At 32.1% G+C, this 26,739-nt stretch overlaps 2 protein-coding genes and 1 pseudogene across 3 annotated transcripts; 1 reads left to right on the top strand and 2 right to left on the bottom strand.

Annotated features, from left to right (window-relative positions):
• Window positions 1–2,140: 2,140 nt before the first annotated feature.
• Window positions 2,141–5,904, bottom strand: LOC111318140 (purple acid phosphatase 4-like). 2 transcript variants are annotated; one of them, XM_022920809.2, is made up of 8 exons: window positions 5,788–5,904; window positions 5,393–5,595; window positions 3,556–3,712; window positions 3,324–3,437; window positions 3,088–3,215; window positions 2,850–2,978; window positions 2,669–2,736; window positions 2,141–2,582 (listed from the first exon to the last, which is right to left on the bottom strand). In XM_022920809.2, exons 2-8 carry the CDS (start codon window positions 5,585–5,587, stop codon window positions 2,369–2,371), a joined length of 1,005 nt encoding a protein of 334 aa, XP_022776544.1. In that variant the 5' UTR covers window positions 5,588–5,595; window positions 5,788–5,904; the 3' UTR covers window positions 2,141–2,368. The 2 variants fall into 2 exon arrangements, with proteins under 2 accessions (XP_022776544.1, XP_022776543.1); XM_022920808.2 differs by lacking the exon at window positions 5,788–5,904 and having other exon boundaries at window positions 5,393–5,713.
• A 9,027-nt stretch (window positions 5,905–14,931) lies between these two features.
• LOC149520181 (annexin D5-like) lies at window positions 14,932–17,836 on the bottom strand. The gene is made up of 6 exons (XM_089743100.1): window positions 17,748–17,836; window positions 16,737–16,882; window positions 16,360–16,578; window positions 15,935–16,147; window positions 15,747–15,836; window positions 14,932–15,641 (listed from the first exon to the last, which is right to left on the bottom strand). The coding sequence occupies exons 1-6, from the start codon at window positions 17,821–17,823 to the stop codon at window positions 15,438–15,440; spliced, it is 948 nt and encodes a 315-aa protein (XP_089599226.1). The 5' UTR covers window positions 17,824–17,836; the 3' UTR covers window positions 14,932–15,437.
• Window positions 17,837–19,068: 1,232 nt separating this feature from the next.
• LOC149520180 (K(+) efflux antiporter 4 pseudogene) lies at window positions 19,069–20,114 on the top strand (annotated as a pseudogene).
• Window positions 20,115–26,739: the final 6,625 nt, after the last annotated feature.

Genomic DNA, 26,739 nt, shown 5'->3' with positions numbered 1-26,739 from the left:
AATATTATTTAATATTATTGTATTTTTAATATTTAAAAATAAAATAAAAGTAAAAATAAAAAACAATGGACTTAAGCCCAAAAAACAAAATTAGGCACCGACCAAAATGAATTAAAATCGAGTTTCGACCCAAGAATCTGATAAAACTTAGATAAATTTAAAATTGAGGTCTGATTCAGAAAATCTGAAAAATTTAGATAAAATTTGATGCCTTCAACTTAAATTTAAAAATTAATTATTTAGATGACAATATAAATTAGTATTGATTTTTACTTGTTTTCACTAAAAATAGAGCATTGTCAATAAAAAAAGAGTTAAATGTATCAATCATTCATATTTTAATAATATTTTATTTTTATTCAATATATTTAAACTTTAATTTTTATCTGACTTTCTAAAAAATATTTCAAGTACATGAATTCCATCAATGACTATGAAAAATTCAACGAAATATATCACGGTAATGCCACGCCAACGATGTGATGTCCAACGCAAATTTCAATTAAAATATTTTGTCATATTAAATATTTTAATGACGATGTACAAAATAAATGAATTTAAAACATTTTTAAAAATTTATGAATCTAAAAATTTAATTTAAAAAACAGTAAATAAAAATAAAATATTACAAAAATTTCATGGAGGTATGGTATTATTTACTCATTAGAATACATTATATATTCTTATAAGGCCATTAATAAACTTTATTTTTTGGCACACTGTTAATAAACTTTATTCATCAAGTTAATTTGACGTAAGCTATTTAGGAGTTGTTGTGGTGATTGTGGAAAGCGGATATATATAATATATGGTATATTCCACATTGGAAATTATGCCCTTTGGAGGAGTTCGTCGGAATATGCCCTGGAATTATACCGCTTTTAGTGGAGTAGCTGTCAAGTGGAAACTGCAGCTTCAGCAATAATCAACCAGAAAATTCTATGATACAAAATAATTGAACCAGATGAGAAAATTGGAGCATATACCCACTGTAAAAATCAGTTTCCTGATATAAATACAGCCATTTCAAGAAATTAATTAGTGTTTTAAACCTAGTGTTTTACCGACTAATTCTTGATTGTATAGTATATATGGTAAAATTAATATTAAATTTTTAATTTTAATAATCGAAATTTAAATTTGGATAATATCTAATATAAAAATAATAATATATGTGATAAATAAACATATAATTGTCAAGAAATGACTTAGCCTAAAATAATTGAAGTGGGTTTAGTTGTCATCTTTCCAATAATGTTACTTTTCTATTGCTTAATTTTTTTTTAAAAAAATATTCTACATCGTTGACATTTCTGTTTCAATGGATGAGAGGAACTTGATTGGTAGAATTATGAGATATGATCAGGAAAAATAAATTAAAGTCCCTTGTTCGTTGATTTTTTTTTCTTTTTGCTATTTTTGTCGTTTTTAATTTTCTTTTTAACTTTCCACTAAAAATAAACAAATAATAAATAATAAAAACATCAATTAAACAGAATTTAAATAAAAAATTTGATCATATATTCTAAGTGCATAGCACATGATAACAATATTGTCAATTACAAGTAATAATTTCGTCTTCCTAAATAAATGGACTCTACTTTCTTTGGATAATATGTACGTCTCGAGAATATTGTATATTAAGAACTAAAATCCACTCATCCTGCACTATCTTCGTTCATCTTCTAAAATAGAAGGAAATTATATGCCTGGTAATTATTCACCTCCATGTTCCTTCTTTCTTTTGATTAATCCAATTCTTCTTTTTTCTCTCTTTTTTTTTTTTGGTTCTTTTTCTGTGCTGAATCTACTGATCTATAAATTAGGGGCTTGCTTTATTGTATTCTTTTCAACTTAAAAGTGCTTTTACATGTGGACTTCATTAGTCACTAATCACTATACGAAATTCAATTTTTTTTATATAAAAAAAAGAAATTCAAAATTCAATCAGCCTATACCTAGCTATCTAATTAGTTGTTGTCATCTTCAATGTTGATATAATAATTATACTCTATGTTAATGTAATAATATATAAAAATGTAATTATAGAATTTTGATATAATATGATTTAAGATAATTTGACCGTAGATTAATCTTGAATTTGAGGGTCGAGAAATATTGTTCAGTTAAAAACAGATCATGGAGTAAGAAATTGGGTTAACTTGAAATCAACCAAATTGTAATGTCGTAATATCAAATAACATATTCGATTTCAATAAAAACAAAAAAGGATATAGCTAAAAATACAAAGCTCCCAAGATTAACCAAAGTTTCTCTCCTCTGCTTTTCCTTTTCCACTCTTGTTTCTAATAGCTACTAGATGATGTAGGAAAACCAATTGACGTCCAAGGTGTGCGATTAACTTTCCTTACATTGCAGAAGAAAGCTGCTTGGAAGTGCTCCATTTGTGCAAAACATTGCCAGAAACATCATAGAAGTTAACATCAACCTCAGTCTGAGTCATTTCCACTGACATGAAACCTTGTCCATCATAATAGAATTTCATTTCTTGTGGATTCCACCATTTAATATCACCCCTCCAGGACTTTGATCCTCCACCACTTGTTAAAAATTGAATTGGACTACATTTGGGGGGCCAGAATCAATTTTAGTGATTATCCTTTTCCAAAATTTAAGATATAAAAGATGAAATAGTATTAGTATATACCTCTCAGTGCTGCTAATATGCTCCAAGCAATGGTCATGCCCGTTGATATAAAGATCAACATCATATGCCTGGAAATTAATTTTAAAAAGTTGTGAAATCAATTCTGATTTTGGGTTTTTCCAAAGCTTATAATATAGTATCTAATTTTCATTTTTTTTAGATGTAAGTGTATTAAAATAACCTGAATGATTGGGAGAAGATAAATCCCAAGCTCAACAGTGTTGCCATGATGTCCAGCACTTTTGATTGTATGGTGACCCACTACTATCTTCCACTTTGCTGTGGATTCCCTTAAAGCCGATTCCACTTCCTATCAAACACCACCCACTTTATCAATTTGCAAAGCAACTCAACTGTTATGTTTTGGACCAACAACTAATTAGTTAAATAATGGTGAATATTTCCATTAAAAAAATTACCATTAAAAGATTCTTAATGTAATTCTCTCTGGGTAATACGCCCTTCCAGTCATAGACTTCATCTTCTGGGTCGATGAAGTATTTGTCCACCATTGGAGTAGTGTCTACAAAGAAAAATTCTGCCATATCTGCCAACAATAGAAAAAAAATTAACATAACTAGAGCTTTAAAATGATTATTTGTCCTTTTTAATAATTGGCATGGCTTTGCAAATATAATTTAATTTGTTGTTTTACCAGGTCCAGCATTGAGGATAAAAGATCTCAAGCAAAGCCATCTGCTATCCATCTTTGTAAGAATGGGACTCAACTGAGCCTCAACGTTACCCCTGTAATCATGATTACCCAACACTGAAACCAACATAAAGCTGTTAGTAATATAAATAAAATTAAATTTTCGTTTGATATTTTTGCGAAAAAAATAATATAGGCAAACTGTTGTGACATATATAAGGGTATTGGATATTACCATTGTACCATTGCTTTTGCAAGCTAGGAGCTGTGTAGATATCAGTAAAGGATTGATGGAATGCTGGATCGTCTATACCGGTCAATCCTCTGTCGTAAAAGTTATCTCCGGTTGAGATTATGAAGTCAACATCTAATTTTTCTCCAATGATTCCCATCTGGAGGACATAACATATGTAAAATGTCAGGTGATTCTGGACATCAGTTAAAGCTATGGTGGCACCTGGATAAAGAATAGTTTCATTTACTATCATATTTATGTCTTAAGACAAAGCTATGGAGGCACATGATGTGCTTTATCATGAATTACTAGAACCGCCCAAAACCATATCAATTCAACCTAAGCTAATAGTATAATGTTGGCTGTGCATGTGCAGTGAAATGATGTATTTTGCAGTGCTTTTCACACATCTGGTTTAAACCATTTCCTTAATTAATAAAAATTCATTTTGCGTTATGACATTTTTAGAACTGTTCAAAGAAAGAGAATCGTTGTCAACAAAAAGAAAAAACTTTAGGAGGCTGACAATACTGAATAATTTAAAGGTAGTGTGACCTGTCCAGTTAAAAACATAATGTTGTTTCAAGATTATAAAGGGATTTAAACGCTTTGATTTTTGGTTGTTGATTTGATCGCTTGAGAACCGGCAAAGTTTGAAACTGGAATTTTTCCGGTTCAAATATTGGAAGCCAATGAATCATGACGGAGAGTCGTGGAAGCCTAAAATATGAGCAAAATTGTCGAATAGTGAATAATACAGAAAAGATGGTCGCTCTCACATAGTCCCATCACCCACATTTAAAGCAAAAGGAATATGGTATCTACTTGGAATCATACCACTCCAAATCAACTAAAACAAAATTAGATGATAAAAACAATAATTTCTAAGTGGATAACATATTTTTAATTTTGAAAAAAGAGGATTTGAATCCAATTTTTATTTTAAGAAGGAAGAATTTATCCAATTCTTGAAATAGAAATTACATCTGGCTAATAGTAATACAATCAAGTTATGGATTGTTTTTATGGTAATATTTTTTTTTACTAGTTTTAGCATCTACATTTATGCTATTCGACTTTATTAGATACCATTGCTAAATTTTCTCAATTATTGAAGAATTATTGATTTGATGTGGCTCTAAATTAATTTGACTAGATATTATAATTAATCCTCCATTCAAACTTAGACACCCGTTTCTCTAGAGTGGAGAACTATATGCTTGATTGATGTAGAAAGTTTATTCTCAGCATTTTTTTCATTTATAGGGTGGGAATAAAGGAAAATGGAGCCAATGAAATAAAGGTGAGCAAAGAAGAAAATATTTTTGTTGTATTTGGTAAGAATCGAAAATAAAGAAACAAAAATAAGTTAGGGATGAATTTATGGATAAAATTGTTGATTTAAATGGAATGAGTGTTTTTCCCTCACATATGAAAAAAACATTAAATTTGAAAAAAAAATATAAATCCACTTATTCTTTTTTCTTCTTATTTCCTTCATATACCAAAGGAAGGAAAGGATTAGCTGAAAATAATTTTTCTTTCCAACCTTTCCTTCCATCCTCTTTCTCTCTTACCAAATACATATTAGTTTTTTAAGAGAATGAGAGAAGTAAACATGACATGGTAAATTAAATTCTGCTTTAGATGTATTGATAAATCTTTCAAACAAAAAAGAAAGATTCATGATTTAATATTACTTTATTTTTGGCTTTGGAACTGATACCAATTACCAAAGCATTAACAGATGTAAACACAGTTATCAATACAAATTAATTTTAATTTTTCATAAAATAGTTAACAATTAAAAAAGAGAATAAGGAGTAGAAACAATGACCTGAAGAGCAACTTTAGATTGGTTATAGAGTCCTTTTCTTCCCCAATCTCCGACCACCAAGAAGCTAAGAGATCCATCAGGTTTCGCAGCGTGTTCGAAACGCTGAAGCTCTGCCAAACAGGAAACAGATAACAAACCAAGAAGAAACGTCGATACAAGCACTAGGAGCATAGTTTTTTTGCCTGAAACAACCATGGTTGTATCTGCGTATGAGGACGCGAGACAAATGGTGTTAAAAAAAAAAAAAGGGATGATGAGAATGAAAATGTATAGCTAGTTATCTAAGGCCTGCCATGAAGGCAAGTAGGGTATTTATAGATGGAAAACAAAAACAACAGATATAGAGTTTTCCATAATGAACAAAAAAATTGCTCGAGCCAAATATGGTATTTAACCTTTATGAGGAATAATCCACCACTGGGAAGTGAAAGCCCCTACCAAACTGTATGGTCCACCTGGTCATAATCCCTTGAATCCCCACAAAATATTGCTCTGCTCTTTTCTTATTTTTTTCTATGGTCCAAAACTATATACAGTTTTAGCTTTATGTATACGTTCGGTTTCGTGTGGGATGATAAGTAGCATTGCTATCATGATTTTTGTTTCCCTAATTTGTTAAAGAAATAATAGCTCTATAAATATTTGAGTTCAGAAATTTTGTTTAAATTAGAAATTGACCACTTATACTGTGTGAATGTTTTTGAAAAAAAAAACTAGTTTTTGAAAAAAAAAAACTAGGTTTAAAAAAAAAGGAACTTTCCTGATAAATTTTAGTAGTTTTTTAAGAAGTGAGTAGTTTCATTTTAAAATATTTGTTTTTATAAAAAAATTAAAAGAACATATGTATCCTTAATTTTATATTATTTATTAGTGTTACTACAGTAGAATTTTATGAAAACTAGAGTCTGTCACCCACCATGTGAGAAAAATATTTTTTAAAAAATTTAAAAATTGTGATTTAGAAAAAATAATACATGAGAAAAAGTGAGATTTTTTAAAATGGGTAGCTAGTTTTTGTTTAAGTGAGAAGATACAAATATATTTAATTTTATATTTATTAAAATAATTTTATTTATCTTTTTACCAATTTTCAAATTGAGTTGGTGTCAATACATCAACTCAATTACAAGTTTTATACATAGTGTAGATTTATCAACTAAATTAATATCAATTTACACATGACACTAAACTCTTAGTCAAATATCTTAATAGATTGTATCGAATTTTTATTAATATTTTGTTAGAAGCAAGAGTTTATTTAGATAAAATAAAAAAAAATTTATTGAGGTATAATAAAATATAAAAATTTATTTAAATAAAATGATAAAATTCGAAAACTAATCTTTTAATAATTTAACCAATTTTTATCACATGAGCTAAACCCAACTGGTTGGCCTCTCTCAACTCATCATCTATCCATGTGGAGGAAGTAAAGATGATCAAAACAGGTTTACCCAACCATGGCTGACGGCATTAATTGGCCATGCGTCGTGGGGTCACTTCACGTGGCTTTCGACAAACCTGTTAGCACGAGAGGGAAGAAAGATGGCCGTTGATTGTCTACAACTGGTAATGGAGTATGGGAAACAAAGAAGAAATTCAGTTTACAAGATACTTTTAGACCATTTTGCGCCGGTAGTTGGGCAGGCTGTTGATAACTGAAACCATTGGCATTTCCCCTCGTTCGAGCTTCTTAACGCAGCTATATCGATGATTGATGTTTACACCAATTATATATATGTCGAAGTAATGATTTTTTTTTCTTTTCTTCTTTTGGATTGGATGGAATAACAGGGCATGCAGATGTTACATTGAAAAACACAATGTCGTGTCTTCTTTCTGCAATATTTTTTGGTTCAAAATTTTCGTCTCTAGTTATTATCTTCCCCCAGTTGATGCCTAGCTAAGTTAATCTGTAAATAAATATATAAAATAAAAGTATATGAGTAGGCTTTACCCAGATTATAGAGACAACAAATTGAACTTAATGTAAATGAAAAAGACAATGTTTCTGTCTTCTTTCTGCAATACTTTTTGGTTCAAACTTTTCATCCCTAGTTATTACCCCAGTTGGTTCTAAGCTAAGTCTAATTTAACATTTCGCTTTTGAAAATAGTTTTTATGTTCAAAAATTACTTTTTACTTAATATCAATACTAAAAAATAAAAATACAAATTTTCAGATTAAAAGTTTGATTTTTTAATTCAAACCAATGAAAAAGGTTTCATAAGAGATGCTTTTACGCTGAAAAAGTATTTTTGGAATTAAAAATTATTATATTATCTTTATACTTCTAATATTTTATCACTTTATATTTATTTTTAACATATTTTAATTACTCACAACATTTTTTTTACAGCAGTACCAAATATTTAAAATTTTATATTCTATATAAATAATAAAAAAAAAAACAATCATTTTTCATCTCAAATGTAAATACTTTCTTTAAAGATTATCTATTAAACAAAGACAAACTCATGGATCATTATAAAAGACTTCATATCTCCAAGACATATCTATTTCATATTTGCTAGCAAATTACTTTTTTTTTTTTTTTGCTCAAAGAGTCTCTACAGATTAAACTTTATCAATGTGAATTAGTTTTCAAAATTAAATCTCAAAATTATTGTTATTGTTGTTTAAAAATTCATAATTTGGAATTTGAGAATAGAAATAAAAAGACATGAAAAAAAAAGCATAGAATAATGGCTAAGATGAAAGAGAAAATGTAATGAAATGCATCATACTTGCTTTTTATTAAAATGATAAAAAAATAAAATCTTATTACATAAAAAAAATCATAACATTACTCTGAAAAAAATCTTAAAATGACAAACAACTTCTAACTAGCCTTAACATCATTGTCCTTATCAAAATTATGCCCTTGTGTGATCAGAAAAAAAAGGTTTTTATTGACATCCAGACCTACTGATTCGTTGAAATTGACCAAGCTTTTTTGGACAAACTTTGCATTTTGTGTTTGAAAGCAGAATAAGTTTTAATAGAATGACCCACATTCCTATTACGATAATCACATGTGACATTAGCATTATACCATTTTGGATAAAGTAGCTTTAATGGTTTTAGAATAACTGGAGATACGAAATCATTTTTAACTAGTTATATGAATAACTCAATGTAAGTCATGGGGATTTGATTAATGTGGGCCCTTTCTTGGTTATTTTGAGATTTTTTCAAATCACTCGCTTAGTTGTTAGGCCTAGACCCATATGCAAGTATTTAAAAGGCTGATTGATAGGTTAGTGGGTAAGCTGGTTGTGAAATAGGTTGGTAAGGGACTTGCACAATACCATTAACTATAGGGTAATAAGTAGGATGAATAAGTGATGGATAAAGAGCATAGCTTCTGAATTATTGCCTATCGAAATTTATAGTTTGGGCTTCAGTTTCTTTTTTTTTAGGCAACCCTCTTTTTTTGATGCTGGTAGTCTTTTTTTCCTAAAGCTTACCATTATTGATACCATTTTTAATAATTTTTCAAATAGCATTGTAGTCTATTTCTCAATCAAAGATGGTTAAACTTGAGTAGCTATGTCTCTTCACTTCTGGGTATACTCTTTAAATGATTTGTCACCTTTTTCTCTATATTCTACAAAAAAAGATGATCAAGAGCTAAATCTATTATATACCGATATTGACTAATAAAGTCATAAACCATCTTACTCTAGAAATGAATGTGGGTCTTATCCAACTAGACATATCATCTAACAGTAGAGCCAGTAAAGTTGTCTTAGAATACGTATATTAGCAGCTTTTCATTATTAGCATAAGCAATCATTTTTCAATAATACATGGTAATGTGAGTTATTGGATACTTTATACCATTATATTTTTTAAATTTTGATACTTTGAACTTCGAAAAGATAACAACGTTTGGGACTAAACAAAGCCTAGCAGCATTCATGAAATCATAAAAATCAATTCCTTCAACTGTTCGTAACCTTTCTTTCAATAAGTTCATCTTCTGTTTAGCATTTGAACTCTTTAAAGTTTTTACCACTTTCGACCTCAACGTATCTGTTTTTTTTCGAATCATTCAAGTTAGGGACCAATATTGATTCTACTGCATTCTCAGTAAAGATAGGATTTATATAACTCTAGTAGTGCCTTAAGTTTGAAGTTAATGATATTTTAGGTATGTATACCCTACAGGATATGTAAACTGCTGCGGTGGTGCATCTTATGTGGACTAAGCTTGATATGTCCTATAACTATAAGGGTATAGAAAGTCAACCACATCTTGTGATGGATGGTCCTATTGGCTAGCATTTTCTTCTACAGCTTTCCCTTTGCTTCACTTGTTTAGGGTTTTTAAAATTTTACTCAACCCCCCTCAAGTTTTTCTTAAGCCTTCTTTATTTTTTTCAAATGATGTGCATTTTCATGTTTCATCTATCTACTTTAGGCTCTAGTATTATATTAATAGTGGGTTGTTTGAACAGGATTCTTGGATGATCAAGCTATCCTTAAATCCTTTGTAACATGATTAGTATGCTTATGTTATTAAGAATCCTATATGTATAAATGAATAAATGCATAAATAATGTATGAATGCATGTATTGATGTGTCACATTATGATGCATGGTCGAAATACATATGTTAGTGATGTTGGAATAATAATACACCATACAACATCTAACAACTTAATCAATAAAGATCAAATAACATTTACCATGAATGTGATACGAATAAAGCTCTAAAGGTCCACTTATATGTCCTAATTAAGGTTACATTATAATGATGGGTAAATATGGCTCTAACCTAAGGTTGGTTTCTTATGTATTACTACATGTGGTTTTGGTTAAATCTAAAGGTTTCCAAATTGTTCTCACATTATTGTCCATCATAGACTCGTAAAACACTCAAATCTTCACCTATCATAGGCTACAAATGAAAAAGATTTAATTTGAGTAAGAGTATTTTATTAACCATTATGGAGAATATTATTTCATGAGAACGTGAGTACTTACTTCTTTCTAAAAAAGATAGAGCCCGGGTATAGAGCTCATGTGATGCACATGCATGTGATGTATGTGTGAAAGATAGATATATATATATATCTTTATTCACAATTTTCACCAGCCAAGTCAAAAAATAAAAGAATGAAAATAAATGCAAACAAAACGATGAATAATTTAAGACCAAGCAAACCAAAAATTAGGATAATTCAAATTAATTAATGGCTGACTTTCAGAGTCCCTAGCGGAATCGCCAAACTATCATAACGTATAGATCTGTAAATTTTTAGCTAAACTTAACTTTATGAGTCGCCACTAATCTTTTATCTAAGTGTGATTGACTACTTAATGAATTTATTCTTTTAAGGAGCTCCTAAGCTTGACTAAGGGTTTTTAAAAAATAAGTTCTGACCTTCTAAATAGAACTATGTTCTAAAGTTCAATTACGTGTGAGAAAGGTTATAGTATCCCCACAATGCCCATTATAAGATGGTAACATTTAATTTTAAATTATCCTAACAATCATCTTGGTTTTAATGATATTTATTTTAATGTTTAAATATTAGAAATGATTTTCAAAATTTCTCCATCAATATAATAAAATTTTGAAAAATACTTTCTCACCTTAAAAGTATTCAAAAGTCTCATTTATTTTCTTAAAGAAGCTTCATCGTCGGAAAGCTTAATCAATTTTATTTTTTGTTAAGTTTTTGTTTTATTGAAAATATATCTAATTCTTTCACCATTTTGGCCAAAATTATAAATATTTTTCACCTAGAAGTATCTTAGATAATCATCCATTTTTTATTATTAAAAATTTCATCGTCGAAATTTATTTTTTATTTTTATTTCTAAATTTTTCATCATTTGAATCTATTTAGAAAATTTTTCTACAAGTTTCATTTTTAAATTTTCCATAATTTGGGTTAAATTTAGAATCTAAACTCTTGTTAGTTTCTTAATCTTTGGAAAGAAAATAATATGATAATTATTTTTTGAAGTTTCATTTAAATTCTTCCACCATATGGGTTGAATTTAGCAAAAACCTTTCACTTAAAAATCTTATAAAAATTTAACCATTTGTGATTTTTCTTAAGATTTTATTATTGATAATTGTAAAATATTTTCACCCAAAATTTTAAGTTTTATTTTTATATTTTTAATTTTTTTACAAAAAAAATTATTTTTATTGAAATTTCGTCTAAATTATTTCACAATTTGGGTCAAATTTAAATAAATTTCTCACCCAGAGATTTCTTAAGAAATTTATCATTTGAAATTTTTAAGATTCTCATCATTGGATAATTATTAATTATTCTCAAAAAAATTTTATTAATGTTTTTTTTTTTTTTTTGTAAATATTTTCTATTTTTTTCTAAAAATTATACATACATAGTCAAATAAATAAAATAAACAAATAAACAAACAAACAAATAAATAAATAAATAGACAATTATGATAAAATACAAAAATAACTAAAATTTAAGAAAAAGACAAGTAAAAAGTAAATACCAAAGATTGAGTCACGGTTGATTCCAAATTACGTGGGCATTTATAATTATGTTTCTTCTCAACTCCTTTTCCTAACACAGAACTCTAAAAAAAAATCTTAATTATCTAAACCCAAAATACTAAAAAAGACTATAAAAAAAACTCTCAATTTTTTTGCTTTATTTTACTCTTTCTCTTGATTTTTGATTGATTTTTGATTGTCTCATATTGATCATAATGGAGTCTTTTTATATGCCTCTAATCCCAATATCAATAAGAAAATGAGTTTTCTTGGTTTAAAACTCCTAATCAACTTCAACCTTGGATTTTTAATCCAAATCTATCTCTCAAATCAATTCTCTTTTACAATCCTTTTTCAATTAAAACACTTTCTATTCAACAACCCAATTAGAATTAAATCCTCATCAAGTTTTAGTAAAAGAATTCTTTCCCTTTTTTTGTTTTTTTGTTTTAAAAATAATAACTCTAAACTAAATACAATACCAATAATAAATTAAAAAATTCAAAGCCTAATCTTAAAATACAAATCGACTCTGGACTAAATGGAATGTTTATAAGATTTACTTGCATGAGGGAGACAATGTAGGACTTGATAAGAACTCACAAGTGAACGTAAAAAATTATTGGGATAGTTTACATATAAGTAAAGAATCTCGCATTACTAAAAAATATAAATGAGATGTCATATATATACATAAAGAATCTAAAATTTTAATAACTTAAGCTTTTGAACTCAAGTGTTATCTAACATGTATGTATCAACTCTTTGGTATACTTTTATAGCTTCAAGTGTGACAAATCTCCCAACAATATGATCATACTATTTAGTATTTATTATTTATAATTTGTAATAGTAATTAATTTTTGAGAAAATAGAAGTCAAAGGTTTAAAAAATTGTACACATTAAAGTAAAGAAAAAAAATTGGATTTTAAACATTTCATTCATTTTATAATTTTTCTTCAAAAATTATGTTTCTAAATATTTTCCTAAAAATTCAGCATCAAATAACCTTCTTGTTTTTGCAGTGTACAGCTGCTTTTACAAAAACAATACCTCATATTATTATTATTATTATTATTATTATTATTATTATTATTATGGATCATACCAACCAACTATATATATTATATATACTTTGAAAATATCAACTATATAAATATATATATATATATATTATATTTGTTGCCATCAAAGTCCTTATCAGGAGATTTTTCTTTCAAGCGAGCATCAAATAGTCATGCTGATTCTTAATTGAAGTTTTGAAAAGAAAATAAGGCATCCCATAACTTTAGGCAAAACATTTCTAATTTCATTGTGTCAAAATTTTGACCGGTTTAAGCTGACAAAAAAAGTCATAGGGCATGATTTGCTCCTGGGTGCTTTCCAAAGGATTGCCCATAGAATTTGTCTCACATATATAGATGTATATAATCTTGTGCAGCATAATCTAATTTCTACAAATTAGCTCAATTTAAACCACCCATTCAATTAGTATGGGTAAAAATTAAAGTTGGTGTCCCAACAAATTTATTGATCATTTCTTTTTTCATGAATTCGTTTTTTATATATAGTTAATGAAAATTTTAATATTTAAGTGAAATGTAATTATGGGTTTTTTAGTTCAAGTTCTAATTTATATATATTTTTTAAATTAACACAATTGGCTCATAAAAATTTTGACATATGACATAATATGGTAGATAGAGCACCAAGTAGGTACAAATTTTGAGAATAATTTATCTATAATTTTTATTATAATTTTATAATTTAATTCATAGAAATAAATTATATAAAAATTCAGCACTTATAATTTTTTTGTTATGATTCTTCAATTATCTAATCCTAATAAAAATTTATATAAGAGTTTACCACTTATAAATGTGATATTCATATAAAATTTTGATGTATTTTACATAATCTTAAACTATAATTAATTAATTGAAATATAATGATTATAAATGATATGCTTCTGATTTTTATTAATTTTACACAATTTTAAATCTTGACTTATTAATTATAGTGTATTGATTATAGATAATATGTTCTTTTAATTGGAAATAGATGTTCGGCTAATCTATTACACTTATTAATGATCTTTGAAAAATGCAATCTACTCTCAAAGACTAAACGCGTAAACCAAAAACTTAATAAATTTACTCTACTTAATCTTCATATATATGTTAGCGTGTTAATGCCAACAATAAGAACCATTTAAATTTCTGAGGACAACTTACAGCCAAAATTCTACTAAAGAGCAAAAGTAACGACAAATTGCAACTTCCCCGCAATTACAGCTGAGTTTTCAAAATAACTCGTTTTATTTTTTTTTTCCTCGTGAATTTTACTCATCAACATCAACATGTAACTTTTAGTTTTGTACCAGATTTGGTTTTTTTTTTTGTCCTTTTTTCTCTTGGGGGTATTGAAATGCATGTACGTGGGGTTCATTCCTCTTTTTTTCTTGAAAATTCAGATGAGGTTCATTTCAATATCATTGCAAAATGAAAAAGACACATCATGAATCATGAACACATGGGATTAATTGCTACAATAATAAGAGGTTGCAGGGTATAGTGTTATCCTATCCACTTCCATTGGAGAATTTTTTTGGTATCTTTGGGGTCTTCTCCAGTCCCCAAGAAACTCTAATGCATTCAGCATTTATTCAAATTCTGAGGAGCTCCAAGTTCCTCCAAACTACCAACAGATAATCTCCATATATCCATAAAATTTAATATATTGAACAATGACACGAGGCTACTTCAATCTGATCCAATATATTATATTATATAGTGCATAATTTGGAGCATTGTGTTGAATATGGACGGATATCAGAGAATTTTGGCTATCACTTGTCCGTTTGTCCTGGGAGGCCCAATATTTTTATAACATTTCCCATAATATCATATATATATATATATATATATATATATATATATAAAGGCTAGCTAGTTTGATGATGATTGAAATTAAGAAATTCCACATAAAAATAAAATTCAAATATAGTGAAAATCAAGAATTGGGCATTTTCTCTAAACATCAAGAACAGTCCAAGCTGATAAGTGGGCCAGGCTGAGTTGGGCATTGGGGCTGGCATCAGTGACATGAAGCCTGGTTAACCAACGTACCCACATCCTTAGCTTTAATTAATAAAACATAAAAACTCTTTTAATGGAAAAGGCTACATTTAATTTGGTGAAACATTAAAGCTGCTATTCAAAGAAATCAATACACACCAAAAAAAAAAAAAAAAAGAGGAAAAGGAAAAATGAAGTAACAATAGTTCTAAACCAAACATCAAACAAATAATTGCTCGAAATATGTAAGAAATTGTTTGCTGGTATAAAAGTATAGTATATACAAAAATGCACACTGAAAAATCTTCTTTTGATTGATGCAGAAAGGATCTACATTTCTAACAATCAATCTATACAAGAAGATCATAAGCTGTATAGCCGATTATGAACAAGTTCTGGAAAATCAATCTTTGCTTTTTAGCTAGGATCAAACTATATATGTCTGGGATGATGTTTTCCCATTGCCCGATATGCCTAGTGATTGGTACCTAAAAGAGATAGTAGAAAAGTTCTGTAATGGCCTGATGTATCAGAATGTACGGCATCATTCAATGTCTTCCCATAGCTTTTACGGTATTCTGCCTTTATATATTCCATGTCAATCTCAGCCCTTGTAACAACAATCCTAATTAGTGCAGTGTCAGCTGTTCCTAGACCTTTCATTGCCTTCCTCAATGCCTGCAGTTAGAAAAACCATGTCACCAGGAGAAAAATACATGGACATTCAGAGTTATTACTTCTTGTTTGTCATGATTTAAGGGTTGACAATGTAGTTAATCTCACCTTTGCATAGAACTTTGGAGGACTTTCAGCACATCTTAATATGGTTTTAAGGGCATATTCAAAACTTTTATGCTTTTCATCTCTTATTGCCTGCATTAAGTTCAACACCACTGAGCATCACATCAAGGTTGATACATGGAAGATACATTTAGCTCAATGCTACAGAGTAGAGTTAGGAAAAAAAATACCTTCTCTAATGGTTTTTTGAACATCTTTTGGTAGGAGATATTAACAGCGGCAAGGTGTGTCCTACTTCTTTCACTGAAAATCTGTATGAAAGTCTTTTCTTCGAGTCCAAATTTCTTTGCAGCTTTGTGCAAAGCTTTAGCATCATTCTCTACCAAAATTTCATCATATTCTGGGCCTTCATAGCGGGCTGTACTTATAAAGGCAAGGAGTAACTGCGTAAATTGAATCAAATCAAGCAATGAAATTTTGGACCAAGAAGTCAAATAGATTTAGTGCCACTGATGACTAATATGAACTTACTAAACATGTGATTTCATTTTCACTCTGACTAGACTATAGTTCCAGTGATTAGAATTCAATTCCTGACAATCTCATATATTTAAAAAAAAGATCATATATAGTAAAACGAAGATGGAGAGAGGACCTTTTTATGATTGCCGGATGCTTCAGATTCAATGTCATCTTCAAGGTTAGCACCAACATTTGTAAAATAAGCTCGCTTAAGTTGTCCAATCTGGGACCAAGTACGAGAACATATCATTTCGGTAGCAGCTTTATGATCTTTCACAGTTCCTCTTAAAGCTTTCTTCACAATGTAAGCATCCCGTGCCCCTGGCTCATGCATCCAGAGCAATACTGCTTTCTAAGACCAACAGTCAAGAGTTTGATCAGAGTTGATATCAGTAACCAATGTCAATTGTATATTAATGAAACCGATAATGAGCTTTTGCAGTTTACTGGTTTTGTGAACAAAGTTTCATTGAAAAATGACTGTAATCTGATCCCCATGTTAAATATTACCTTGAGATGGCCAGTGAGCTCTGATGACAAACATTTCCTAAGGTCATCAGAGTACGTGGTTTGGTATTCTTGTTGGATAAGGGAGCGTTGTGTAGCGTCCCTATGAGCTAGAATATTGATGATTGCTCCAGCATCACAACCTATTCCTGAAATGTAATATAGAAGGTTGTACATGAGAACCAAAATTTTACAATTACAAAGCCCATGTTGGTCTCAAAATTAATCCCTCAATCTTATTCAAAAATGCCAACAGTCATTGTGATCGGTTAGTAGAATGTTAAAACCTTAATTTTTTAAATAAGATTCAATCCCTAACATATTCAAATATTAAAAAATAAAAATAAAAAGAAATGAATCCCTCAATATTTTCCTTTCCCTATTGGGAACTGGAACAGAATTCTTACTTTTAATTTGTGTTGAAATGCCATTTGAACATGCCATGCAAATTTTCTCGTTTACCTTAAATAACTCCATGCGTGATTCAAGTTGCCATTGCATTTCCTTTGATTTCATTCTAATTAAGTTGTAGAATATCCATAATTTTCACATGCAAATCAGGGTAAAGTGTTGATTACAATAACAAGGCAAAGAAGAAGCACATAAGATAGATTTGCTGATTTGCAAATAATTAGCACATAAATCTACCCAAAAAAAGCAAATTAGAGTATACATTACTTACATATATTACTTATATATATTTATATAGATGATTCAAAATTTCAAATGAACCAATTTTTACTGGTTTCATGAAATTAACTCTTCTCATGGATAATAGGCTATGAGAAATAAATGTAGAAATAGGAAAAAAAAAAAAAACTCGTAGTTGCATTGGGCTATCTTTCACAAATTCCTTGATATAATTTAAACTAATTGTTTAGAACAATTTTCATTGTTGCCTGCAAATAATGAGTCGTTAGTCATTGATTATTAAGGACGAAAATTCATGCAATATTGTAGTAAGTTTCGCGAACAAAAACGATTACAGAGAAATAAACAAGATATAGTCATTACCTTTAAAGGCATGGTGGATTTGCATGGCATCATCGCGGATGGAAGGTGCCACCCTAGGTAATTTCACAGTCGACATTTCTCCTCCCTCTCTCTCTGATCTCCCCCTCACGTTACGTGGAAACTAGAACCTAGAAAAAAGAAATGAAGGTGAATATAAATGCAACAAGAAGAAGGGTGAATGTAGTTTTTCCCTCCCATGCATTTCGGATTATCAACCATTAATTTACAACCACCCCATACTCTCAACCTTTATTAGTAAACACTTCAAAGTTTTTTATTAATTAGTACCAAATTTTTTTTTAATTAATTGATCAATTAAGGTACTATAAATTGTGGACATCCCATTTTGTCCGGGATTCTTTGTCAATTGAGACTAATCCAAGTTCAGTTGCAAGGATTTTTATTCATTTTTATTTTAGATTTTTTTTATTTCATATTTATCATTTTTTTTATTATCTGATTATTTTTTTTTTTTAAAAAAAAAGATTGAGATTAAGTTAGATGATGATCAGAAAGCATGATTAGTGACTAATCTTTAGCATTGGGTGACTAATTGGAGTTGAATTGAAACTCTATCAGCATGGGCCTATATATCAATAATAAATATACAAGCTGGAGGGGGGGGGGAGGAAAGATAGAAGAAGAATCTGAATAGGAGAGGGAAAAAAACAGAGAAAAAGATAGAGGAGGAATCTGAATAGGGGGAGGAATCCGAATAGGAGAAAAAAACTGGAAGGCATTGTCACGATGGCATGGAGAAGTAAGCCCAAAGCTTGCAGCTTGGGCAGCTGATTTATCCTCTCCCTACCTCGATTCTGTCTTTGGTTTTGAAGTCGTCTGCCAACTTGGCGCATCAGCTCTTGCTTATTGGCCAGTATATGGTTGGACTCCTGGCCTCTTCCACTTAATTCTTGCCAGTGTTCGAACGACTTCATCACTGGCCCTAGGGTCCAAAGGAGACTTGCAGTTTACTTCGTCCTTTGAATATCTTGTTGACGAGGATACTGAATAAATTCTGCATTTGATTTATTGCTGGAACGCAACCGTGAACAGTGTTTGGTTTATCTTTTAGTTTTTTCTCTTACATTGCTGATCATTCTTGTGCAAAAAAATTACAGGAAGCTAAGGAGCAGCAACAGGAAGAAAGATCCAGAGATCAAAAACTGACAAAAAAATTCCCCTGATCCTGCTACCAATTTTGCTTGAGCGCATGAGCAGGTCTGTTGAGCAACAAAAGCTGGCACAGGTGCAAGCTGAGCCCAATTGCAGCTGTCTCGATCTCGGACTCAAGAGCCGTGGCGACAGTCCATGAAGGAAGGCTTTGCTTCGAAAGAGGAGGTGGAAGATCACCTGTAGAACCTGTTTTGGAGAACACGTTGGAAAAGGCGCTCCACTTTGTTACGTCGAGCAACGTGTATGGCTAAGATGGTGGAATGTACAACTGATCCTCCTTTGGCTGCTTTTCAGAAGCTGTGTCCAAGGATTTGCAAGCTGTTGAATAATCAGAATTTTATGGCTAAGGCTTCCTTTTTGGCGGTAGTGGCGAGTTTGTCACAGGAGGGAGCAATTGCACCTCAGAGCTTGGAGTCCTTGCGGCAAAGCATCCATGAACGCCTTGGGTGCACAGATTGGATGATGCGAAAGGCAGCAACTGATATCACAGATGCAATTACAAACTACTCAGCTGCAGTAACAATTGGGTTTGCAACAGCAGCCGAATCAATTACACCAAAATATGCAGCCAAGGATTCACGCATCAAGCTTGGAGTTTTCAACAACAAAGCTTCGTGTTATTCGAGCAGTTGCTGTCCTTGGAGGTTTTCTTCAAAATTTTCTCTTCACGTGTTCGTGTGGTATAACAATTTCGCTATATGCTTTTTGCAGTTATATGGAGGACTGTGCTGTGGGTTTGCTATTTGCTTTACTTCAGTTCTAGGTGGCAGTTCTGGTGTCCTTCAGGGAGTACTATCCACGACTAAATCGTTGACAAAGGAGCTCTATCAGTTGATATCCATAGCATTTTTGCTTGCTTGCTGTTTGGTGATGAGCTGGGTTCATTTGTTGCTGGAATGATGATATCAACCTCTTATTTGAATCAGCATACACTTGAACAAGTTGAGCAAATTCGCAATTGCTTTGTTGCTCTCTTCCTGGCCAGTATTGAGGATGTTGATTCATGTGCATTTCCTTTGGAATCACGTTGATATATTGCTAGCAGCTGTAATATTAGTGATTGTTATTAAAACAATGGTAGCTGCTACAGTTGTTAAGGGATTTAGATACAGCAACAAAACTTCACTTCTTGTTGGGATGCCTTGGCCCATTTGGGGATGCAGCTTTGTTTTCTGGTTTGCATTGCTACTATAACATGAGGTTCCTTTGGATGTCCTCCTGTAAACTAACTCCTCAAGGTTGTCAGGAGACTGTCCATGTTACGCCTCGCCTAGTGGTTGAAGTGACTAGGTTTGCTGTTGAGAAAGAGATGGTTGACTTTGTTGAAACATCATACATGTATCGGTGTCTTAAAAGGGTCAAGAATCGATGCACTTAATTCAATCACCATCTCGTAAGCAAAGGTGGTGCAAGAAGATGTTCATTTGTTCTCGTGTTGGATACCAAGTAAGTTTAAACTGTTTCACTGGAAATTTTGATTTGTCGAGCATCTTTTAAATAACTCTTGAAGATAAAAAGATTTAAAAAAAAATATTTTTGAGGAAAAGTTGAAAGTATCAATTTTTCTCGAAAATAAAAGTTTTCAAAAAAACATTTTTGGAAAAAGTTGAAAGTATCAATTTTCCTTAAAAATAAAATTTCGAGAAAAAGGTTTTTGAGAAAAAGTTGAAAGTATCAATTTTCCTTGAAAATCAAAATTTTCAAAAAATATTTTTGAGGAAAAGTTGGAAGTATCAATTTTCCCTAAAAATAAATTTTCAAAAAATAAAGGTTTTTGAGGAAAAGTTGAAAATATCAATTTTCCTTGAAAATCAAAATTTTCAAAAAATATTTTTGAGGAAAAGTTGAAAGTATTAATTTTCCTCGAAATTAAAGTTTCAAAAGAATATTTTTTGGGAAAAGTTGAAAGTATCAATTTTTCCTGCACAAGGAAAATCATTCCTTCCTTCCTTTTTATTTTGATTTTGATTTTGATTTTTCTTTAAATAATCCGACGACGAAGCCTCTGCAAGTGAAACAGTAATTTTTCTTGCATACTCTTGAGGTGAGGGGATTTTCTCAATTTTTTGCTAAAAGTATTAGAGTCAATTGAGAATAATTTCCAACAATTAATTGCTTGGTAAAATTTTAAGGCTTTTTAGATAACATAAATTTAGGCTGGTACCATCTTTTGATGGGCGTTGTGAGGGTGCTATAACCTTCCTCACACGTAACCGAACTCCAGAACCTTTTTCTGGTTAGCAGACCTGAACCTATTCTTTTAGGGACCTTTAAGCTTAGGTGTTCCTTGAAAGGACAAATTCTTTAGGTGGCCAATCGCACCTAGATAAAAAAGATTGGTGGCGACTCCCTAAAAGTCAATGTCTAGCGATAGATCCCCGGATCTAGATGTTATGACAGCTTGGCGACTCCATTGGGGACCTTGAGAGTCAGGCCAGCAAATAATTTATGTTATCCAAAAGCCTAATAAAATTGAACCCTTCTGTATATATGTGTTATTATTCATTCATGTTTATTTGCTTTGTTAATTATGTCATTCATATGCATGTATATAACATGAGCTCTACACCCGAGCTCCGTCCCTCTAGGAGGGAGTAAAGTACCTATTACTTTCGTGAGGTCTAATACCTCCGCAGTGGCTAGCGAAATACTCCCACTCAAATTGAACCTTTTTCGCTTGTAGCCTGTAATGGGTGAAGATTAGGGTGCCTTACTAGTCTGTGATGGACAAGGATGTAAGGAACAATTTGAGGACCCTTAGACTTTGACCCTAAAACCGCATATAGTGAACCTTAAGAATGCCTAACCTATAGATAGAGCCATCACTCTTCCCTTTTAGAATTGACCAAAAGCATAGGATTCATCCCTTTTACTTTGTGTGATGTGTGATGTGTAAAATTACTTAGTTATTTGTTCTTTTTCTGGGTATACTAACCTTTTTCTTATTTCTTTTGCATTGGTTCATACGCATATCATAAAGTTGCATAAAAGAACATTTGCTTGAAAAACGGTCTTCAACAAATTTTTTTCATGGACACCAACGAACGCTTAGTTTGCTCTTCATTAGTATTAGCACCCTGTGGGACACCTAATGAAGTAAGGGCCCCGTCAGAAAAGACTCAACTGAAGATGGGAGATTGCTTGCCAATTGGGTATGAGTCTACTCTGTCTCAAGAAACATCTATCCTCCTCAAACAAAACAATTTAGAAAATTTGGTTGACATCTGGAAGAAAATGAGTCCGTCAAGACAAGAGCAGTTTTGTCAGAAGCATGGGCATATAGCACACCTTCTAACAGTGACTGTTGATGATCAACTAATCAGAGCTGCAACACAATTTTGGGATCCTGCATACAGGTGTTTCATCTTTAACGAAGCTGATATGACTCCCACCATAGAAAAATATTCGATCTTATTGGGTTTGCATCTAAAGACTCTTGACAAGATATATGTCAAAAAATATAAGTCAGGATTTCATAAAAGTCTGGCTCAACTCATGAGGATAGACAAGGAAGTTATGGATTCTCATACAAAGAAGAAACAAGAACAGGTTTGTCTACCTTGGAAGTTCTTTCATGAGTTTTTGATGCAACACGTCAATGAAGAACGGGGGTTAGACATATTTGCCTTGGCTATATACGGACTGGTAATCTTTCCAAAGGTTTTAGGACATATTGAGATAGCAGTGGTTGATTTCTTTGAGAGTGTGATCAATGGCTGTAATCCTTTAACGGTAATATTAGCAGAGACTATCAGATCTTTGAGTTATTATCGTCAAAATGGAAGACGCTTCATAGGGTGCATACAGTTATTGTACGTATAGATGAAAAGTCATTTTGAACAAGGAAATGGTGTTTTCTCGAAGATTTATATCCGTAATCACTTTCTGATCAAAGAGTTTTACGAAAGTGGGTGGTCAAAGCAGAAGTCTAAACAAGAATGGATAACTTTCTTGTAAAAGTTGGAAGGTGCCAGGGTGAGATGGTTAGCCCCATGGATGAATCGAGAGCCTATGTTATACCAATGTGGGGATAGTACAGTGGTTTCGCTTCTGGGTTTATGGGGAGTGACGAATTATGCACCACTCATAGTGAGGAGGCAATTGGGAGGAAAACAGTTCATTCCTATGACTTATGGGCTTCATCAGTTAGATTTCTCTTACAGCGAGCCTAAAGCATTTCAGAGGATGAATGAAATGATCAAAGCATGGAAAAATCCCTAAAGAGTGAGTCCTGGACCATTCACTGAAAAAGTCACCCCAGGCTACTTGGTTTGAAGAACAAAGAGAAGACAAGAAATGGTATTCACTTATGAAATCTCTCAACCACCAACAGAAGAAAAACTTAAAAAGACACAATCAGAGTTAGAGTTGGCAACAAAAGAATTTGAATTGGAAAAGATCAAGTTAAAGAAAGAGATTCAAGAACTTCAAGAAGAAAAAGCCTGGTGGAAAGGTAGAGCTGAAAATTATGAAATTAAAGTTCATAAGATTGCTAGAGAACGAGATACAGCTACTGAAGATCTAGCAAGGTTACACCAGGAGCATAAGAGGCTATGTGTAAGAGAAAGGGCCAAAGAGATAACCATTGTCGAGCTGACTGAGGAAAACACAAGATTAAAACAAGAGTATGCCTAGTTGGAAGAAGAAAGTACTGAAGCACAGGCAGAAATTAACATGCTAAACAGTTATTTGAGCGGGCTAAGTCAAAGGTTGGATGAACAAGGAGACCACATTGCTGCATTGGTTAGAGAACATAGAGAATTATCATACCAAGTCTGGTGTGGTAAAAGAGAGAACCTAGGGAGGCAGAAATACATTGAGCACTTAATAACCCAAATTCATAAAGGGGTGCGTAAGACAAGAGAGATGGTGGAAGAGGCAGAGGCATTAAGACAAGTGGTGGCCCCAGTAGAAGAACATGGACAGCGTCTCTTGAACTTCATAGAAGAAGCCAAGGCCCAGTATGAACAGATCAAACAATTTTATGGCTATAATTCTAAGATGATAAACTCAATGTAGATCAAAGTTTTTTGGAATAAATGAAATTTTTTTAGTTGAATATCATTTTAAGGCAAATATTCTTTGCATACATGCATTTTTCATTCATTGCATTCTCATTCATTACATTTAACAAAGTGATGATCATGTAAATTTACTAATTCTGAGATATGGTACTCAAGGTCCCAGGATAGCTCCATCTAGTGAAAACCCTGCCCATCGATTCCACACAAGATTCAGAGTAAGGCAAATGGAACAAGAAAACTCTCAAAGATTTGAAAAGATAGAAAAAGCCCAAGAAAAGATTGAAAGTGAGCTAAGCAAGATTCTGAAAACTCTTAATAACATGAATAAAAGAAAAGGAGTTGAAGGAAGTACAAGCCAGCAAGAAATGGCTGACCCTTTATACCCTCTAAGTTTTGGCCCACCTCAAGCCTAGTCTGCCCAAGAAGTTCCGCCACAACACTTCGCATATCCAATATATCCTGGAATGCCATCGACTTTTAACCCAGGGCAGTGTAACAGCTATATAAATCCTGTCTTCACTGAAAAGACAGCAGAACTAATTCTTGATCTAGATGATTTAAAAGAAAAGGAAAAGGAAAAGATAATGGTGAAAGTTGAGGAAAGTTCCAAGATTAGCATGCTAGAGCAAAGGCTAAGGGCTGTGGAAGGATTTAGCTTCTATGGGTCAGTTGATGCTGCTGGACTCTGCCTAGTTCCTGATGTGGTTATCCCCCATAAGTTCAAGATACCAAAATTTGAAAAATATGATGGTACAAAGTGTCCCAAAACCCACATCACAATGTATTGCAGGAAGATGGCAGCTCATGCACAGGATGAAAAACTCTTGATGCATGTTTTCCAAGACAATCTTACTGGCTCTGCCGCCGATGGTATGTTCAGCTAGACAGGACTCGCATTCGCTCTTGGAGCGATATGGCACATGACTTTATCAGTCAATATCGACATATCATCGATTTGGCCTCAGATTGTTTGTCTTTGCAGAATCTGGAAAAAAAGGCAAACGAATCTTTTAAAGAGTATGCCCAGAGGTGGAGAGATATTGCTTTTCAGGTACAGCCTCTTCTGACCGAGAAAAAAATTACAGTGCTATTTGTTAGCACTTTAAAACCTCCATATTATAAAAAGATGATAGGGAATGCAATAAAAAATTTTGCCGATATGGTAATCTCGAGAGAAATCATTGAGAGCGCCATCAAGAATGGTAAGCTAGAAGAGAATGAAGCATCTAGCAAAAGAATCTCGAAGAAAAAAGAAACTGAAGCTCAGGCTGTGAGCTTTGATAGACAGCAACCTAGAGATTATTCACCCTACCCCCCACCAGAATATCCGTCATATCACCCCACTGTAAATAACACTTCTTTTCACCCATACCAACCATTTACACAACCACCATACCCCCAAACATACCAAACATATCAAACCTCTAATAGACCCCAAAATACCATGTATAGTTCTAACATTCAGCCTACCCCAAGACCATAAATTTGCCCAACTAACCCTGCTGGTGGCTCCCGGGAGCAACGAACCACTCGTGAAAGACCTGTTTTTGACCTTATTCCTGTGACCTATACGGAATTATACAAGGAGCTCTACAACAATCATTTGATTGCTCCAAGTAAATTGGAACCCCTTAAGCCACCTTACCCCAAGTGATATGATCCCACCGCCCACTGTGACTACCATTATGGGATTGCTGGTCACTTCACCGAAAATTACACTACCCTGAAATACAAAGTACAACGGTTGATCAATGATGGGATGATTTGCTTTGATACTGAAGGGATGGCTGCACCAAATGTTAGTGGTAATCTTTTGCCAAATCATAATGTGAATACTATAGGTAAAGAATGGGAGTGCCATGTGAAGAAAAAAATGGTAGATATTAAGACACCTCTCGATCAATTGTTTGATGTCTTACGAAAAGCAGACATGATACAACTGGTAAGTTCACACAGCTATCATGGAGCATATATAGCTGGTACTAGTTGTAAGTATTATAGTGGGGCAAAAGGCCACTCCATTGAGACCTGTAAGCAGTTTCACCGAGAGGTGCAAAAACTCTTGAATTCACATCAGATGGAGGTCTACGAAGAAAAAAAAGGCTTAAAAAATGCTGAGGTGTGCATGACTGATAGGCCTGAAAAGCTGTTTCCCAAACCAGTGACAATTCGGTGTGGAAACAAACCAAAATCAATCATAGACAAGCTCCTCCCTAGACCGGTAACTTTTAAAGTCCTGACTCCTTTTCCATACAAAGATGATAAAGCTGTGCCCTGGAGATATGGATGTGACACTGTAGTGCAGGGGCAAAAAGAAAAGGTCTTCAAAGTCGATGCTTCCAATATTACTGGTGTAGGAGGCATTACTCGAAGTGGGAGATGTTACACCCTAAAAATGCTAGAGAAGGCTAGAAGGGAGAAGGCTAAAGAAGGAGAAAGATAAAATAATCCAAAGATAGAGCCTGAAGAAGATCAGCCAAAGCCAGTATCAGAAATGGAGGTTTATGAATTCCTGAAGCTGGTAAAACATAGCGAATATTCAGTTGTGGAGCAGTTGAATAAAATGCCAGCTCGAATCTCATTGTTATCACTGTTGCTGAACTCAGAGTCACACCGAAATACCTTGCTAAAAGTGTTGAATCAGGCATACGTGGCACATAACGTGTCTGTCAAATATGTGAATCACTTGGCTGGAAACTTAGTCATGCCAAATCATATTTCATTCAGTGATGATGAGATTTCTTTAGAGGGAAAGAGAAATGCCAAGGCTCTGCATATCACAGTCAAGTGCAAGA

The sequence above is a fragment of the Durio zibethinus genome, chromosome 2 (genome assembly GCF_047325235.1).
Source record: "Durio zibethinus cultivar Kanyao isolate XHJ-2024 chromosome 2, ASM4732523v1, whole genome shotgun sequence".
Classification (NCBI taxonomy): Eukaryota; Viridiplantae; Streptophyta; class Magnoliopsida; order Malvales; family Malvaceae; genus Durio; species Durio zibethinus.
The sequence above is the reverse complement of the archived record's forward strand: the minus strand, read 5'-3'. Positions and strand labels throughout refer to the sequence as shown.